Consider the following 19,669-nt stretch of genomic DNA (forward strand, 5'->3'; position numbering starts at 1 on the left):
GTGAAAGTCCATTCAGAAAATAGAGACATAGAGATAGATCGCACTAGAGCTGTTCGTTAATTATTTAGGCTGACAGCATTAGTAGTTAGATATATCAATAATATTTTTGTGATTTTTCTTACAACTTCTTTTTGTTACAGCTTCTCCAGTGTGAGGATCTGATGCTCTGCCATGCAGGAACAAAATACAGTATAGTGACTCGCTGTCAGTCACCAGAACTTGATTTCACTATGAAGTCTGTATAACTTTGTGATTGTAGCTCTGTGTTCATTCCTCAGAAGTCGGTGTACACAGGAAACTAAAAGGAAACTGAACTACAGTAGTGAAAGCATCCTTAACCACCTCAACAGCTCTGAACCAAACCAACAAGGTGATAAGGACAACAGCGTCCTGGCCCGATCACATGGTGTCCTCACTCCCATTGGGACGTCGCTGTCGAATTTATTCTTAAAACCAGGAGATCACCGTTTCCCTTTTTGTAAATTCATCATCCTCTGTAAAATCCAGTTCATTGTTAGTGAGACAAAGAAAAGGTAAAAGAATCTCGAGACAGTGCGGGGATCAGCACGGTCGCAGCAGTGTTAGTAACAAGTGGACTAGCGAGAAACGGTTCGGTACACAGTTCACTATATTACGCGGATGGCTGTACTCACTTCCGGTGGCGGAGCCGTCACTGTTGGTTTCGGTCTTCTCGCTGGAAGAGAAAGGTAATGGCCGTGAGAACTCCGTCCCTTGGTCCGGAGGGCAGCCCGCCATCATGCAGAGACGCAGCAGGCCGCATCTGAGGATGAACGGCCACAGGGCAAGGCAATTACAGTGCTAACGCTAACAGCGCTACTACAGTACTGGACACTATCAGACTGATAACATTAACAAGTCTTTGTCTTGTTAATGAGACTCTATTGTGTCCATGGGGGTGAGAGTGCCATGATAACAGTGTTCAGTGTTCAATGTAAATTAACTCAAAATCTGAAGCTATCTTGCACATCAGTCCGTATCAATGTATAAATCAATAGTGCTGCACCTTGGGGCGAATGTTTAGCGCTCTGTACTTGTGCTGTGCTCACACAAAGTAATGCACCACTTCACTTCTATGGACCTGATAATGGCTGCGATAATAGCCTGCTGCTGCTTGTGTCAATAACGCTGCCCATGTGTCTGAGCTGAAGCTGGATCTGTGAGGTTTTTTTTTTTGGGGTGGGGTGGGGGGGGGTTAATGGGGGATAATGGAGAGTCTTACGTGCTGTCACTGTCTGGTGCTCTGGTCAGCACACTCTGGACCAGGCCAGTCAGGCTGGCTATCTGCTTCTCCATGGCCTCCATACGCTCCAGGCGATGATCCCTAAAAAAAAAGAAAAAGTAAAGTAAAAGCTACAATTGTGTAACAGAACACTTGATGTGCTCATGAGGAGATAATTGAAAAATCTGGATTAGACGCAATTGGGTACATAATTGCATTTGCATTTCTGTAATGCCTTAGGATAAGAAGTAAAGCTTTTATACAGCAGCTAAAAACTTTAAATCAGGAATTTTTCAAAAACATCTTTGACTTATTAAGTAACAAATCAAAGCTGAAGTATATATTATTAGATATAAAATATAAAATGGTATAAAACATATTCTTTATGTAAATTAATTCAACATCAGCAAGGGGAACAGACAAAACTTAAATAAAGAACTCATGGAAAATTATGTTAGAGACTCTCCTAAAACAGACTTAGTGAACGTCAACACAGAAACCGGTTCTGACCTGCTGGTGTCAGGGTCTTGTCCAGATAATGAAGAACCAAAACCGGGTGTGGCCCTGCCCCCCTCCCCCGGCCCGGCCGTCAGACACAGAGGCTCTGACCCGGAGCTGGGCCTGGACTTGGGGCTCTCCACAAACACGGAGGACGAGTCCTTGCGAAAGCTCGCCCTGACGGGTGAGGCTCTGCTGGGCGAGCTGGAGTACGAGTCCCTGTCCCTGAGCTGCATGTCGGGGATTTTCTGCGGGGACGAGGGCGGCATGCGAAAGCCCATGCCCAGGGTGGCGGAGGAGTACGTGTCGGAGTACAGAGAGCCTCCGGGCTTGTAGAGGGAGTCCTCCAGGTCGCCCTGGAGAGCGGCGGCCGAGTAGGTGCTGAGGGATCGCACCGAGCCACGGCGGTACAGGCCACTGGAAACGGGGAAGCTAAAGGGGTCTCCGATGGCGGCTAGAGACTGGGTGGAGGCGATGCTGAGGCGACCCTCGTGCATCAAGCTGTAGGGATCCGCGTACAGCCCCTCGTTCTTCATTAACGCCATGTTTTTCGCGGACACTTCTTCGTCGGGCTTGACGTCGCGGCGCTCCAGGATGGCGCTGGGCGAAGGGGACAGGCCCGCGTTGGGGGCGTGACCGGCCGAGGGGTGGTGGGGGTGTCGGGGCTGCTGTTCGTGCTGAGGATGGGAGCCGGAGAAGGACGGGGGGCGGCCGCCGCTGTAGGAGAGCCGCGAGCGCGACGGAGAGCCAGAAGATGCTGAGGCCGTGGAGGAGGGGAGGGTGTTGATGCGGCGAGTTGGAGAGGAGTCGCGAGACGAGTACACCATCTCCCTCTGCAATGAACAAACAGGGCTGGAGGTTACCATGGAGATCTGCTGTGTGTCAGTCTGACATGAACATTGCTTCGATCTGAACAAGCTGTTGTGATCTGCAGAGATGATAAAGTCCTCAGATTGATGGCAGAATTTAGTGTCTAGAGATGAGACTTTTAAAATTAAGGAAAATGGATCATTAGAGCTAAAATGGAAATATTTCCATAGTCAATATATGCGTTTAATCCTCTCACTAGAGAGATGACACAGCACAGGTATAATCCTATCCTCCATTTCCAGCTTAGCTTTTACTTTTCTCTACTTGCCTTTGTTTGTACATCACATTATAACATCATTAAACACGTCCAGATGCTTTTGTCAACACTTACGCTCATGCCTCGCGTTTCCTGTTATGGATTTACACCTGCTGTGACTTTTCTGATTTCTGCAGCTTTCAAAAAGCCAAATACTGTTTTCCCTTGTCAGATAACTACTTTTTTGTTTTTTTGTTTAACTCATGCCTGTTTTTGCTCTTTGTTTTCGTTTGCATCTCAGCTTTCAAACCAACCTTGTCATGCTGCACTATGTTGTACACAGAAAATATTAGAGCGAGACAAAAAGAATCTGTTCTGTCGAGCTATTTACGCCCAGTGACAAATTCATAAACATATATTCACAGTTATATGAGATGGTGCGGTTTGCACAATCTGTATGGGGACAGTTTAAACAAGCAGCAAAACAGACAGAAACCTTGACTTGCTCCACAAGACAGAATCAAATGCACGACATGCACAGGAGTACATGAGTGGCAAGATGCTTGTTAAGATGCAGCCTGCGTCTGGTCTTCAACAGTTATAAAGATGATACATCCTCTTGCACTGTGGCCTGTGAATTTCACATTTACTGTGAAAGATGATGAGTGACTTTGATGAATCTCAGCGTTGCTCGATAAAAGTGTCAATTAGAATTGTGCCTGTAGAATTTCCCTGCATCAAACTCAGTTTGAGGCTGTTTTAAGAAGCAGAAGTGCTTCTGCAGTTTGACGGTGTGAGTCAGGTGATTCTTTACTTTAGTCTTTCCACACAGTCACAATCATGCACACAAGCGTGCACTAATACACACAAAACATACAGCACATCGCGTGCGCACCACAATATAGACAGACATAATTGTCGTTTTTCACTGCCTGTTTGCATCGTTAATAGCAGTATTGTGTGAATAATGCAGATGGTAAGCAGGGTTTTGTATAAAATAATTAAAAAAAGGTTTCCCTCAGGCTTCCTTGATCTTCACTGAAGCAGAAATAGCTTCGGATGTTAAAATATGCTCATTTCACAGAGGAACATTGTTCTCTGGTGTCTGCACAGCAACAGATGGCCTACTTGAAGATAAGAAAATCCATTTCCAGGAGGAATACCTGTTAAATTACTAGCCCACATACACTGCAATGGCCTGTCAAAGTTACCATTTGAAATACTAAAAAACACTATTACTTTGCCAGAGAAATACACTGCTCCTCTTTCTGTAGAGGCACATTATTATAGCAGTTCTCACTGACGATTCAGTTGTCAAAAATCTGACTTGCAGGAGATCAGAATCCCATTTTTTTTCCTTTTTTGCTTGAAAATCCCCTGATATGCCCTGTTCACCTCCCCATTCCCCCCGCTCCCTTCTCCTCACCCTCAGGTCTCCGTTAGCCAGGTGTGCAGCGGCGGGGTAGGAGGCGTAGATGGGCTCTTTGCGGAAAATCTTGATGATGCTGCGGTCCTGGATGTCCCGCACGTCCTCCAGCTCGTAGAAGACGTTACGCGCCTCGTCCTTGATCAAGATGGCTGTGTTGGCCGACTTCAGCATACCAGCTGTCAACTTCTGAGGGAACATGTGGACGATGAGGGCGTGCAGCGTGTCCAGGCTGCTCAGCTCGTGGGTGATGTGCACCCGGCGCGTCTCATCCCCATATTGCAGGAACAGCACGCCTGAATAAGAGTGAAGAGGAAAGACGGTTGAGTCAGATGTTCGAGGCTTTCATGGATAGAGAGAACAACTAGGAAGGTGATTCTTTCAAATCTTGTTGCATGTTTTGCCATTTTTAAGCTACAGTGCTGTTAATTAAGTCCTCTGCCTCTTGGTGTTCTAGTTCTAGATAATGATTTTTACCATAAGATCTCAGCATGAATAATCAGAGACAGTGTAAACATAATTTCTCTCTTTCTGGATGTGAGAACAGGCCTGTGGGAGCTGGCTGAGAATTAACAACTATTGTAGAGGTGCAAAGATTTATCTGTAAGCTAGGTTGAACTGTTAGTAAGAATACGATGAATAATTTAATAGAAAACAGTGGATATTAGAAAAAAAAAAACCCAAACAGCCACAATCCACAGAAAACTTTGCTGCAAACCTTGATTTCATAGGAAAAGACGAGTCTGGTGCCTGACTAACCTGAATATTCATCTTCATACACCGTGGGACAAACAAAAAGAACAAACAAAGCAAAGAAAGACCAGTGATTAAAAGTCAAGCAAAAGGTAAGTGAGATACTGCAGACGAGTCAGGGAGAGAAGAACACAAAGACAGTGGTTAGTATAGAGACATGGAGTGGAAAGACGGGCAGTCTGATCTTCTGCTCAGTCACTGCCACTTAAGTTTTACAACGTTTTTCTTTTTTTTTTCTAATCTCACCGTGGCTGATATAACACCACACCTTGGTCTTTATGGCTTTGAACCAGCCTCACACTAATCCTCTCTACACTCCCAAGGTCCTTTTGTCGTAAACCTGTTCCTGACTCTGTAGTTTACTCATGCAGTTGCACATAAACATACTCGGTCCTGCATGGCTAACACAGCCCAGGGTTACAGTCAAATAAACAGTCATTAATTACCTGAGCAAAATGGAACGGTCCATGCTAAATGTTGACAAATACACCTGAAAGCTCATAAACTTTAGTCCTTTGAGAGAAAAGTTTGTCCGTGCAGTCTGGCTGAATAAATTGTGACTACACAGTCTAGGAAATGTTATATTGTTAGATTAAAAAAGTGTAACATCATGCCTGGTGGCTCTGCAGTTCTCTGCAATGGAGCAATTAGACTAAACGGAAACGGTTTCATTAAATGAAGTGGGAGAATAACTCCCATTCTGGTTCACATCACTAGCTGTATTAATTAAACAGACAGCCACACATTTTCCTCGTGTCCTCGGTGCTTTCAGTGTTAACCTGGAGATCGTAGCTTATTCTGGCTGGCAGAGCGGGACAGCGGCAGGCTCTGGCGGAAACGGTTCATCCGGTTGAACCCGAGGGGCATGTCGGCTTCTGACATGGTCTCCAGGGACTCAGCGGAGGCGAAGGAGAGCTTGGCGGCCTGGTCGGCAAGCCCAGACTGGGTAGACTGGGAATGCCGTGGACTGCGGCTCTGCAGGGAGGAGAACGCACACGGAAAAAACACACAATCATCTGACTGAGACGTTAAATCTAGGCAGAGAGAATGGATTAGACGTGGCCAATGAAGTAACACCAACCAGAGAAGAGACAGTGAACACACAATGAGACTCCACACAATGAGCCACATAACACGATTAACAAGACCTTGACAATGGTTTAGCTACTAGTCATTCACTAAGAATTACCAGTGTCACAGTATCTGACATCGGTTCAATGGTGCAGAAGGAAAACACAATAAAGTTGTACTCAAATGGCCAAACACTCCAGGGCATCAGCCCCCGTGAATCACCTACTGTAGGGTGGGTGAGGAGCAAAACTAAGCTGGAAACTGTGTTCCAGCTTAGCATAAGTTATGTCATGTTTACTCAACTCTGCACACCTCCCACATGCCCTCATCCAAACTCTTGTCCCTGTGCAGCTACAAACTTTAAATGAATGCTTGTGGGATGGGAGGAGAAGCTCATGCAAATCCCGGGCTGTCACTGTGGGTTTATCCCGCTAGCCTATGCCCAGGCGTCTCTCAATGAAAGACTGTTAGTGCAGCTGGGGCTGAGCTCACTGAACTGGCTCCCTGATCCCCCGCTGCTGTAGCGTCTCCTCCAGCTCAGGGGCTGCTGTAATGAGCTCCCAGAATGCTATCTTCTGATTGTTTGGATGGCAGAGGCAGACACATCCTTAGCCACAGTACAGTAGCCGTGCCTGTCTCCTCCTCCCTGCACCATGACCAGTTTTTCCCTCTTTTCAAGGATTTCTTCCTCTGCCTTCTTCGTCTGCCCGAGTCAAACTACAGCATGGCTCCGCTGTGGGTTTCATTAATGTGGTATTTAATTAATGTGAGACTCTGACGGAAGCTACACAGAGGGCCATCTCTGCACTCACAGCAGTGAGCTGTTTCAATTCATTCATACACACACACACGACACTAAACAGGACACATTTGTACATCCATTTGTGATTTTGTTGCTGGGCAATAAGCCAGGAGGCCACTCTGCACAGTAAACTGGGGCTGCAACCAGAAATCACTTCCATCACACATAGTTTCTCAATTAACTGATCATTTAATCCGTAAAATGTCTATAAACAATGATGTAAATCCAAGAAATGCAGCATATCATTACACTAAAACCGACAAACGGCTTTGATTTCTAGCTATGCCAGTGACTCTATCGTTGGTGATGCAACTATTGGATGGACAACTGTGAAATTTTGCATCAACATCCATTGTTCAATAGATTACTGCTAAATGTAATGCTTAAAAAAACGAGAACAGTGGAAGCAACATGACATTACACCAACACTTGCAAAGCTGTATCTGATTCTTCAGATTGCTACTTGATAAATGTGTTAGCCAATTAATCCTGTAACTCATTTATCAATGAGATAAATGATTGCTGCTGATTTTAAACTAATGGATTAAATAATTCATTGTTGCCACACTAGAGTAACTAAACTACAGTACAGAGGACTGCAACTCATTGGGAATTCGCTCTCTCACATAACTTGTGTTTACGAGGCAAGTTACAAACCCACCCCCCCGTCAGGTCTGAGACCTGGAAAAATCCTTTTTATAATGTACTCTCCCTCTGTCACTATCATACATAATTCAGTCACACACACCCACGCACAGAGTGATAGTGGTGGTGTCCAGTGATAGTGGTGGCAGACAGTGTCTGAGCACGCAGAGGGATGGTGATTCTGACAGATAACACCCACCATGTTTTCTAATAGGGTAATTTATCTAAACTGTGACCACACTGAACAACAATAACACAGTCAAAAGCTCCGCTCCACAGAGGAGCAGCACACAATAACACTATACTGTACTGTGAGATATTAAAGACATTAGGGGCAAATTCATTGTGAACATATTATAGGAGACAGTATCTGGTAAGGTTGAAGTTCAGTGGCATTTTAAGTTACCTGAATCCAGCAATGAATTCATAATGAATTACAATATCATTGAATCCTTTATGTTTTTTTTTTTAGGTCTCATAAATTTCAGGTGGCAAAAATTACAAGTTACTTCACGTTTAAAGAAATCATTTGACAGTTTGATTGACACCACTAATGTCTGTATAGTTCATATGAAGCTACCACCATCACTTGTTAGCTTAACCAAAGATATTCAATATAAACCGTCTTTGGCTTAATTTAGGACAGAGACTAGAAACAGGGGGAGATAGCTAGCCTAGCTCTTCTCTAAACCACAATTTCTTGGCTCAGAGCCGTTGCCAGGAAACCTGCAGATACCAAGAAGTCTAGAAATATACACATAAGTCACCATTAAACAGTGAATTGTTTTAGTTCTGCAAGAAATAACTGGTAAACCGGCAAGTTTCAGAGATGCTAACAGGTGGATTTTGATGGAGCCAGGGATACATGGTTTTGGACTAAGCTAAGCTAACTGGCTACAACTTCACATTTCATACAAACTAATCTTCTAAGACGTGAAACTCAAAATATTATTATTCAACAAATTAGACGGATTTTCTTAATGCTAATGAAAAAAAAAGCAAGAATAAAAGTTTTCATATAAAATGTTAGATACTGAGTTGAACAAATCCTGGTATTGATCCAACTTGGAAAAGGAACTGTATGTAAAGGAGCCGGCTGTCTGAGCTCAACCCAATTACTCAGTAAGGGTAGCAGAAATGTATTTGTCATAGTAGCAGAGGAATAACAGCTTTGAATTTGAATAGAAATGGCCAATATGTCGGAAAAAACATCAAAGAAGGTTTTTCCTGAGAATGATATCTGCTCTTTTTTTCCTGCACAGCTGAGAGAAAAGAAAAACACTTAGCAAGTCCACATTTCAAAATCTTGAGTCATTCTTCTACTGCTGCATGTGAGAATTTTATCTCAAGGCTAAATAACCTAGCTGGAGCTTTCTATGAAAAGGAGAAGGGAATTGAGAATACTGTACGGTACTACTGCTGCAGCTGCATGGCTGAGCTCACTTCCCACAATGCCTGCATCTTAAATTTCTGAAGCGGTTGAAAAGGGAAAGAAATCTGTCAGAGGAAAGTGACAAGAGTAATGCTCTACACTCCTAACAGCTACTATGATGAAACCCCAATACTGTATGAATGTGTGTGTGTAATCTTACCCCAGCTGTTGTTATACATACTTTTAATCAGCTTGCCTTGTTACAACAGGCTTGTTACAACACTGACTCCCATATTGGTGGTTTATGTGATATGAAAACTGAAAATATATATCTGCAGTAATTTTGCATTGTAAATGTTATATGTGAATACACCATCTGGTCATGCATCTGGTCCTGCTAGACATGCCACTGTTATACATGATGGTGTGTTCACGGCCTCCTTTCAAGGAAACTGGTTCAACCTCCTTCTTTATCTTCCTCTACAATCCTCCCTCTCTTACACATCCCTCCCTCCACCTCAACCTTTTCTTTTAAGTGTAATCCAGACTTTTTTTTTTTTACAGCACTCAATTACTGTTATAAGGGCATGGCGAAACTGAGGAACAAGGACGGAACAGGATGATCTTACACGCAACATACGCGAATGGAGTGGAAAGCGGGACACAGACCTTAGGCTACAAACTGCATTAAACTCAACGCAGCCTGCCACCATGTCTTTTCTTGTTTTGTGTGTTCTTGTACATACAAGCATGAGCGCGTCTACACACACACACACACACACACACACACCCTGTCTTCTATATACACCGGGAGCTCTGTTTTAAGGTCAGGATGATGGTAGATTTTTGTATGTCTGGGAGAGGACATTTCATCCAAATTTCATCCCACTGACATTTCACTGTTGTCTTAGTCTACCAACCTCTTAACCCTCTAAAAACTCGGTGTGTTTTCACCTTGACTTCAACATAAGTTGCTAGAAGATAGTTTGCAACGGCTGATTATTTGCCTTATAATGGCCAACGAGCTACCGTAGCTGTTGGACGACCGGATGCAATTCTGGAATTACATCATGACTCATGATTATCTATTTATTACTTTTGTGCACTTTATTCTGATTTTATCATGTACTGTATTGGGTGTATGCTGTGTTTTTATGTTTTTATGTCAGTGTGTGAAGCCCACCGAAACAAATCCCAATCAACAATGTTGTTGACATGGCAATAAAGTATTGAAACTTGACTTATGTCACCAGTAATGAATGTAACTTAATTTTATTTTACGTGGTGTAGCTAAAATTGTAGCCAAGATGTATTCTAACATACAGTATCTTCATATTCTAATCACAAAAAGAGGTTGCGCTTCAACGAAAAGGCTCATTCAAATTAGAGTGCTGAACCAAAGACTTAATATAAATCAAAAAGCTTGCAATGGTAGCACATCTTAATTTGTAAATTTGAAGACAAAATACTAATAATAAATCATGTGAAAAGTGAGTATTTTGTCCTCAAATATACTAATTAAGATGTGCTACCATTGCAAGTTTTTTGCAAGCTTTTTGATTCATATCTTCATATTCCGTCCTGTATCACCTTTTAAATGTTTATTAATCTGTTATAATTATAATTAATACAAAGTGTCAAAACACCTGCTCGTCTGTAACTACCTAGGCTGAGGTTCTGTAATTGGTACTAAAAAGTCCAGTCATCACCATCACATGACGGTTTCTGTAAAGGTGCAGAGCTCTGCTTTTCTAACTGTTTCCCCTTCAGTGCATTACTCTGCAGGACTTGAGTAAGATGTTACTGACAGACTTGTCAAACATAGCTTGATGTGTGCGAAATGTCTTTGGCTCCACGGCATCAAATGGAGACAGGTGTTGAATGGGTAAAATTGCAATCCTCACACCGCTACCTATATCTTTCCCATCTTTTTTTCTACACTTTTTCCCATTTCTCCATTTAATTATATCTTTCTCTACCCCAGCAGCCTGTGCCTGTCTTTGCCTCCAGTTGTCTGTCTTCTTCTCTGCGCATTTCATCCCCTGTCACTCATTTGTCCTCTCCCACCACTCCCAAAGCTTGCTACTGATTCTTGCTGAGCCGCTTTATGTCAACATATCTGTCTCTTTCTCTGCCTGGAGCAGCAGAGGACAAAGCTGCATCAAGGTAGTCTGCTTTTGCTGTTCATGTCTGCATTTTCTCCCTCTGCTCCTATAACCTGGCTCTTTCTCCTCACACACAAAAAAGTCCACAGCTCTCATTTTCACAAAAATGGAGAAAGAAAACAACTCCCCGAATCAATCCATCACTCACATCCGCTCGCCTCTGCTCGCCTTTCGCCCACTATCATTATTTTTCTCGGTCTATTTCAACTCTCAGGCCTATCTTCTGCTTGGACATGCAATCTCTCAACTCCCAACACTCCTGGACATCCGTCTCTTAACAATACCAAGAGTCATCAATGAATGGAATAAATTGCTTTGCCAAATTGCTGTGAATTGTGAGGTCGCGTCGTGGTTTGCTCAGAGGCGGTGGGAGCAAAATGGCGTCCCTTTTCAGAGGCGAGATGATGACGGAGATTGTCACCTCGTACCGTCTAGAAGAAAAGCAGCAATCGAATCCTGATGGAAAGCTACATATTCCAGATCATTTGCCTTTTTAGATACATGCAACTCTGCATTGCTCTCGTGCTCATCGCCTCTAATAGTGATCTGTCTGAGTTTATGATCCTTAATATGACTGTGTGTTTTTTTTTTTCAGAGGTGTAAAACGAGTGTAGTGAAGTCAGTCCTCATGGTAGTCCTGTTCGGTGTTTATTTTCAGTAGGCAGGGGAATCGAAGGAGAGTTGAGCTCAGATTAGAGGTGGTGGGATGAGGGAGTAGGATGGGGCTTTCAGAAGCTTTACTGTGAAATGAAGAAAACTGAGCAGGATGAGGTGTCAACAACAGTGTGTGCGTTGAAAGCAAATAGCTTTAGATCTGGAGCCACATGGAGCATTTTGGTTCTTTCACTCTACGTTTTATTACCACTGCAGCACCTTGTGGTGCCAATAAATAAATTGTGTAAGTCTTGCTGTGAGGTGATAAAGCTACCTCCACTTGATGTTTTTTTTTTTGGCCACTGCAAAAGCAAGAACAAGTGATTAACTGCAATTTACTCTGGTGGGGAGTGCAAGAAATCAAATCGTAAGAAATCATACATACAGTACATAAAACACAATGTTCTTTTCGAGCAGCGACAATTAGAAGATGAATTGATTATCAGAATCCAAGCCTGTGACTATTTATTAGTTGACTCTTAATTTTAAAGCAATTCATATGAATCATTCCCTGTTCCCTGAGCTTCTATTGCATTGTGTGATTATTACATACTGTAATATTGCAAATGATTATCAGTTACAGCTCAACTTTTTAAAAACTTTTTCTGTCTTGCTGGAACCTTATGTCTTAGGTTTGATTCCTTAATTAAAGCTCTCAGGTGGTTTGACAGTTACTCTTTATACCCATGCCTACTCACACTCGCCTACATACTTACAAGGGTTTTGCAAACACCCCCTGTAGAGTTTTAAATCGTTTGGTTTGTGCGGTAAATTCATGTGACAGTCAGGGACTCCAAATTCCATTTCATATCACTCTAGTTTGAGGTTAAAGTACTTGAGGGAGTGAGGGATAAATTGCTTAGCCTCTCCCATGGGTCAGGGCATATGGCTATTGATATTCAGTAACATTTCCACCCTGTCCAAATGATACTGTGAGCAAGGGATTCGGGGGAAGACTACACCACAGATAAGCCCTGCTCTCTCCCCTTGCTCACACACACACACATCAATATCTTGAGTTATTTATTTAACCTCCTTTCCTCTGTGAGGGACCACAACAGAGTGATGCACACTGCGATGCACGGCCAGTTAACAAGTAGGCAGCTAAACTTGTTGAAGTCAATGTAAGTGATGTACACCTGTAATACATCTTAATGCTGGCCTTCAATGGCATAGACAAGCCATTTTTCCCTCCGTACAACCTGTGGATAGGAGCCATTGAGCGGCCCAGCAGTGCTCCGAGCATTTCTGCTAATGTCAAAGCATTATCTCAGTAGCATGTCTGACTGTCCTCTTAATGTCTCAGTCTGTCTGAGTAATACTTAGGCGAGGTCACGTGACTTCAAACCATTAATGCTGGCTGACTGAGGCATCATAAATCCTGAGAGAATCGTCTTCCGCAGATTAAATGGAGAAGTTTAAGCCGTCGCCACCCCTGGCACCTCTGCCACCGCGACCCGACACGCACTCTACAGTCACAGTCGCAGACACACACACACACACACACAGACAGAGTGCCCAAGGAGCCAAGAGATGCCAAGTTAGCTGGGAGTTGCAGGACCAGGCAGGGAGATAGGCTGGTGATGCCTGAGGAGTCTGGCGTGATCCTGCAGCACCAGTGACAAACACACGCACACACAGACACACACATACAGTACACACACAAACACAGGACAGGAAGAGTGACAAACACACAGGGACATTTAGTCAGGCAGCACTGACCTTAAAGCTCCAGTAGTTGGGTTGTTGCTGTGAAGTTTCGTGAAGGACAAAAAGAAAGAAGGAGACAGAGAAGGAAAAGTTAGATTTTAAACAATGGCATAAAGGTTTAAGAAACTGGATTGGTCATAAAGACAAGAGGCTGCGGGACTTGGACACAAACATCAAACACATCCTGGGCAAAGAGTTGCATTTTATGAAGCGTTTTAGTGCGATACGTTACATTTATGACTGTTTGTTCAACCCATTAACACCGCTGACGGCCTCATCTAATGCAGCCATCTACACCCCCATCATTAGAAGTGTGACTGTGACTGTTAATTCAGAGGGGTGGGCTGTGTTTCCACAGGCGTCAGGTTGCAAAAACGCACCTGAAACAAGACTGCGCTGTTGGCTGCAGCTGGTGAAGGGGAGGAAAATGAATAGAGTGAAATCGAATCAAACAGCGGCCCACTCTGTTGTTGTGACGCTGGCCTCTCTCCCAGACTTTCACCGCCACAGGCAAGCAACAACCGCTCTGTCTCCTCCTCGCTCTTCGTCTGTCTCTTTCGCTCTCCGTCCACCTGCCGCGCTCTTTCCCACCCCCCCCTTGAATCTTGTCGCCTCACCTGCTTATTTTATTTTTCAGAGGAGGCACATGGCTGGTATATCGCATCTCACTGCTCTTCCCGCTGCTCTGCCACATGTGAAAAGGTGCTCGCATGTTGGCAGCAGCCTCAGGAAGTCAGCTTTCCATTAACACATAATTACCTTACAGTTAAAGTCAAGCCAAGCCACTGATGGCCCAGAAATACCTCAAAATGACACGGAAAATTAAAAAAAAAGAGATTGGGCAGAGTTCATGAATTTTAATTCTAATCCAAACTCTTATTCTTATCTGCAGGCAATTTTCAGTCTATTCAGCCTCTCTGCTACAGGACCCACATTACTCTCCAGGCGCAGGGAAGGGAGAGAGAGAAGAAAAAAAAAAGAAAAACAGCGACAGGCAAGTTTTGATTTATGATAGCAGGTGGTTTTTCATTATCAGCCTTCCATTTTAATACTGTCTCAACAAAAGCCAAGATTATTTCAGTAAACACGCGCATCAGGGCCAGCATCTTCCCTGATTGTGACCTTATTGTAATCTAATCTTTCACTTAATGTTCCCTAATTTGGCCCTGTTGTCATTTCTTTCAGTCTGTCCCACTTGATGCTCCTTTCTAAGTCTTTCCTTTTACTTTTATCTTCTGTTTCTATTTTCGAACATCTGGTTTGGTCTTGATCCAGTATGAGGTGTTCTACTTACAGTAATCCAAGGACGTAATGTGTCCTGGCCAAGAAAACATCGAGTCTAACATATTGCAACATTTACAGGATATAAAAGCTGCATCCCAGTTTACACTGTGGACACGCAGCACAAAATGTGCTCTTGCTAGTTTATATTTTCAGTTTATGTAATGAATTGCTCAATTTTACGGTGTTGTACACAGAGAAGTTAAACGTATGATATCAAACTTCACAAAGGGACATCAAACGGCTTTTTTCCCCCTCCAAACATATTTATCATTTTGCTATTTTTCATTTTTTCGCAGGTGTTCAGCTGCAGCTGTTTGACCACCAACAACTCACAGCAGAGCAGCTCTTGCACTTTCATTAAATTCTCAACTTCACATTGTTTGTGCATTCCCCCCCTGTATGCTATATTTCTACCTCAATGTATCCCCCCAGGCTGGAACTGCCCAAACATTCGTACAGCCCTGGGAAGTAAAGTGAGTATGATTTTAAAACTGAAATGACCTGCAGATTACTCAAGAGTGGCCAATAAATCAATATACACTTCTTGGTTGCAGCTGAGTCCACTTCATTTCTGATATAATCATCGATGACACGACTCCAAATCTGACATAACTGACTTCCTCCAGTTGAAGACAAGAGACTGTCTCATTAAACCACCTCCTAAAACAAGGAGGAGAGGCAGACTCGTATTCCCTCAAAGTGATACTTTAGCAAACAAACATTAAAGCCTGCTGGGTCTCATTTTAGAGGAAGCAAAGACGACTACAGAGTCTGGGTTGTTTTGTTTCCTATTATTCTTAACGTCCTCCTGACACAGAGGAGAATTTATGTCTCTTTATAAGATTTGTAAGTTTTTAGTGATATATTTCTGCCGCTGATACGGATCATCTATGAGTGAGATTGACCGATACATGGCTGATATGATTATTTTTTGGCATTATATCAGTCTCACACACTCTGCTTACTGTGATTGGTAAAGGTGTTGATTCCAATCTACCAGTCACATACTTTTAAATGGAAATCAGTCGATAATGATCAGCCGCCAATCAGTCGAGACAACTAACTTTCAGTGGCAGGTGAAAACCATATAGCTCCTGAAGGATTAAATGCTCCCATATGCACTGATATTAATAAGCATCTTTAAAGACTGCAAGATGTATTTATGCAGAGGCTTAAATCCTGGGTGACTGACAGGACAGTGAGAAATCTGAACATAAGAAACAACGCCATAGGGCAGGGGTGTCAAACTCATTTTAGTTCGAGTAAAATAACAGCATAATAACCTATAAATATTGAGAACTCTAAATGTTGCTTTATTTGTTGTATCTAGTGCAAATAAGTACATTATTAAGATGTTTAGAATTAGTGAACTATCCTTTTACAAAACATTATGAACGTCCTGGAATTTCATGAGAAAAATATATGCAATTTCAGCAATATTATGCCCCTTTTGTCTTCTACATAGTTTTCACACTTGGCAAATTCATCCCGGGGACCAGATTGGATCCTCTGGCAGGCCGGTTTTGGCCCACGGGCCGCACGTTTGACTCTCATAGGGTCTTAATAAAAGCTGGTCCTTGGCCAGACTGGGGCGGGGCTCATGGGTAAAATGGGTCAGTGCTGCTAGGGATAAGATAAGAGCGGTTGGACCTGCGCCGGCCTTGACCACCTCATGTGTCAGTCAGTGATTTGACAGAGCCAGCCAGTGAAGCCTCGTCCTTGACAATCTGTTGAACTGACAGCAGCTCAGGGGCACCACTGGTGCATTGTAAATAATTGCTGTTCACTTGTTCAGACAACATTAATAATTGTACCCCCCCCCCCCCCCCCCCACACACACACAAAGCTAAATTACTCTGAGGTCTTTAATGGTGCAGAAGTGATTTGTGGTCTTGTGTGTCTGTCTCTGTCAGTGTTTCTCTGTTTGTTGCTTTAATGAGGCTTACTCACAGTTCTCAGGTAAAGTAAACAGTCGTTCTTCAACACCTCGTGTTGTTGTGATCGTTGCTCTGCTGACAGCTGCAGATATACTGAACTTGGACTTTGAGATGCAAATACTAGCTCTGGGAGGGCGTGTGTGTGCAAACTGGACAGGGACTACTTCATTTCCCTATGACCGTTCTCCGTCCTGGAAATCATCGCTGCAATCAATGCATTTCTCCTGCACAGAAAATATTATTCCAGATGCTGTTTTATATGAGTTATCAACACTAACCCCTGATGACAGATGAAACTCTACTACTGAGGTGCATCTTGTCATTTAATACCTCCTGCTGAATTAAATATGTTGCCAGCCCCGAGGGGACAGAAGAGCTGATGTATGTTTGTAACGTCAGAATAAACTTGGGGCTGAGGGCTAAATGCATTCCTGCCTGCTTATTAGTAAAGACACCCATGTGTAGATCTACACACACACACACACACACACACACACACACACACACACACACACACACACACACACACACACACACACACACACACACACACACACACACACACACACACAGAGAGGCGTGTATGTACAGTCAGTTGGCCACAGAGCTCCAACATAAGGACGTAGCCTCCGAGAGTGGAGCGCTGCATTACCTGACCTGCATGTAAAGAAGGCTGCTCTCACACCACCCCTCCTCCACCTCTCTTCTCTTTCTCATGTCGTCATCCTCTCTGCACCCCCCGCCCCCCTTCTCAAACATCCCCCCCCCCCCCCCCCCCACCCCCCGACTTCAATCCTCCTCCGGTCCAGTTTGGTGTCTTAACACCACCGCAGCCTTTTTTCCTCTCTCTTTTTCTTTCTTTCTATCTCCATCTTAACAACACCCACTCTAGCCTGCACATTGCCTTTAACGCTCACCCAGACACATACAAAAAAAAAAAAAAAAAAAGGTTCTGTGTACAGTTTACAGTGTCGTCCACTCAGCCATCGTCTAGCCTGGGCTTCTGCCTTCTGAGCATATGCACACCGTCACCACAACAACCACAACAAACATAACAGGCGTGGAATCTAATCCCAGCTGGCACATCCTCATCCCACACACACACACACACACAGACACACACACACACACACACGCTTCACAACAGCCTCTGGCTTCCAGTTTTAAGCTTCCAGTCCCGTCTCACCTGCAGTGCACCTGTGCCTGTCCACCTCTCCAGTCATCCCTGGCTGTCCGTCAGGTGCAGCGAATCCTCATCGTCTTTTTGCCTGTCTCTCCCTCCCTCTGCTTCTCTTACCCTCCCTCCCTCTCCCTCAGTCAATCTCCCCCTTTCTCTCTCTCTCTCTCTCTCTCTCTCCTTCTCTCTCTCTCTGTCTCGCTCTCCAGTAGCACATGCGGCGGAAACTCTTTATTTAATTCATTACAACACCAGCCGATTAACTCCTTCGCAGATGGGTGCCTGGCTCCTGCTGGTGCTGGCTAATTGAGCAGCGGGCTGCTTGACTGGCTGCTCCGCTCCTCCCCGGCTCCTCCCCACCCCTCCCTCCTCCCCTTCCTCGCTGTCCACGCTTTGCATATCCACGAGATGACAAGGAACCCAGCTCTGCTGCTGCTTCCTCCCACGTGTTGTGAAAATGCCCCGTCATTTTTAGGACAGCCCAATCTTCCAGCTCCTGCTTAATTTTTTTATTTTCTTTTAATCTCACGCTTGCCCTCTCCTTCCTGTGGTCATTATTTTACAATTCCTCTCTCTCTCTCTCTCTCCACACAAACCTGACCTTTGCAATGCGATATCCCTGCTTGCCATATATGGGAGAGGTTGCCACGGCAACTACGGACTCCACTTGTCTTTCACACACCCTCCCTCTCTCACTCACTTGCTCTCTCTTCCTTTCATTTGCCCCCGCCTCTCCTGACGTACTCTTTCTGTCACGTCACTACACCAAATTTACCTTCTTTTTTTTTTTTTTCTTCAATACAAACAAACACACAGCAGCAGCGCTCACACAAGGTGAGTGTGTCTGTGTACGTCCAATAGGCGTGTGTGTGTGTGTAGAGGAAAAACAGTGACAGAAAGGTGGGGAATAATGTCGATGAACAGATTAAGAGCCGAGAAAAAACATTATCACCAAATGTTTCAGAATCTGTGTCAGTATGTGGTGTGTTCAGTGTGTGTGTGTGTGTGTGTGTGTATGTATATATCCCAGCATCAGCTCTGCTCCTTTATGTTACTGTAAGTTCTGCACAAAGAGAAGTTTGACTCTGACAGTTTAATGACGACTTGTGCGAACACAAAGACCACCTGACAGCCTCCACTCACGCTTTTACTCTCCCTTAATTATCTCAATGAGCACAATGTGAGTCATTGTGCTGCTTTCACTCTGGATCTTATCTGACAGGAGACTTATTGTTGTCCCTAATGATACATATGACTCCCTGAAGGTGATGGGACAGTCTAGTCGACATGTAACAGAGTTTTTTTCTGTTGACACCACCATGTTAATGCCCAATGAGAGACACGAGAACCAGATAAAATGCAAGTGATAAGAAAACCACACCTACAGGTTATTAATTCATTGATAACAAATTGTTTTGACAATGATATTAGGATGTTTACCTATCCTCAAGTTTCTGAACGTCATCTATGGTCAAAACCGGCTTTCCGGTGGAATTGTACGTTTCAGTCGTTGTCATAGTTGCGGTAAACGAATGGATCTATTAACGCTGGCTTTTAACACGTATGTCAATTTGTGTGATATCCATTGTTAAAAACTGGTGTGATGATCCATGCGTTTTTACAGATTCATTGAAAAAAAAAAAGAAAGAAATCCATGCATTTACAGCGACTACTGAAACCATGGAAACGTAAACATAAAATCCCACGGAAGAGCAAAACCGGCTTACGTTTTTGACGTTCGGCAAAAGGTGGATAGCAGTAACCAAACAAAATCCTTCTAGGACTGTGTGAACTGTTTACCTGCTCGCGTGCGGACCGCTCTGACGTGCCCCTCATGCTGGCGTGGGAGGGGGAGGGCGACGGCGGGGT

The 19,669-nt window shown here is 43.8% G+C and overlaps 1 protein-coding gene across 5 annotated transcripts in view; it reads right to left on the reverse strand.

The window, feature by feature from the left end:
* Positions 1-18,102, reverse strand: part of LOC310989938 (SRC kinase signaling inhibitor 1-like) — a 39,074-nt gene extending 20,972 nt beyond the window's left edge. For 2 of the 5 annotated variants that reach the window (XM_083977121.1, XM_083977120.1), the window contains exons 1-7: positions 17,810-18,101; positions 13,415-13,441; positions 5,763-5,958; positions 4,231-4,526; positions 1,751-2,571; positions 1,241-1,342; positions 654-694 (exon numbers count right to left, since the gene is read on the reverse strand). In XM_083977121.1, the coding sequence (XP_083833247.1) occupies positions 654-694; positions 1,241-1,342; positions 1,751-2,571; positions 4,231-4,526; positions 5,763-5,865 (1,363 nt within the window). In that variant the 5' untranslated portion in view covers positions 5,866-5,958; positions 13,415-13,441; positions 17,810-18,101. Of the gene's footprint in view, positions 1-653; positions 782-1,240; positions 1,343-1,750; positions 2,572-4,230; positions 4,527-5,762; positions 5,959-13,414; positions 13,442-17,809 lie in introns of all 5 variants that reach the window. The other 3 variants (XM_083977119.1, XM_083977122.1, XM_083977118.1) reach the window with 2 other exon arrangements.
* Between the last annotated feature and the right edge of the window lie 1,567 nt (positions 18,103-19,669).

Source organism: Trachurus trachurus (genome assembly GCF_905171665.1).
Source record: "Trachurus trachurus genome assembly, chromosome: 8".
NCBI lineage: Eukaryota > Metazoa > Chordata > Actinopteri > Carangiformes > Carangidae > Trachurus > Trachurus trachurus.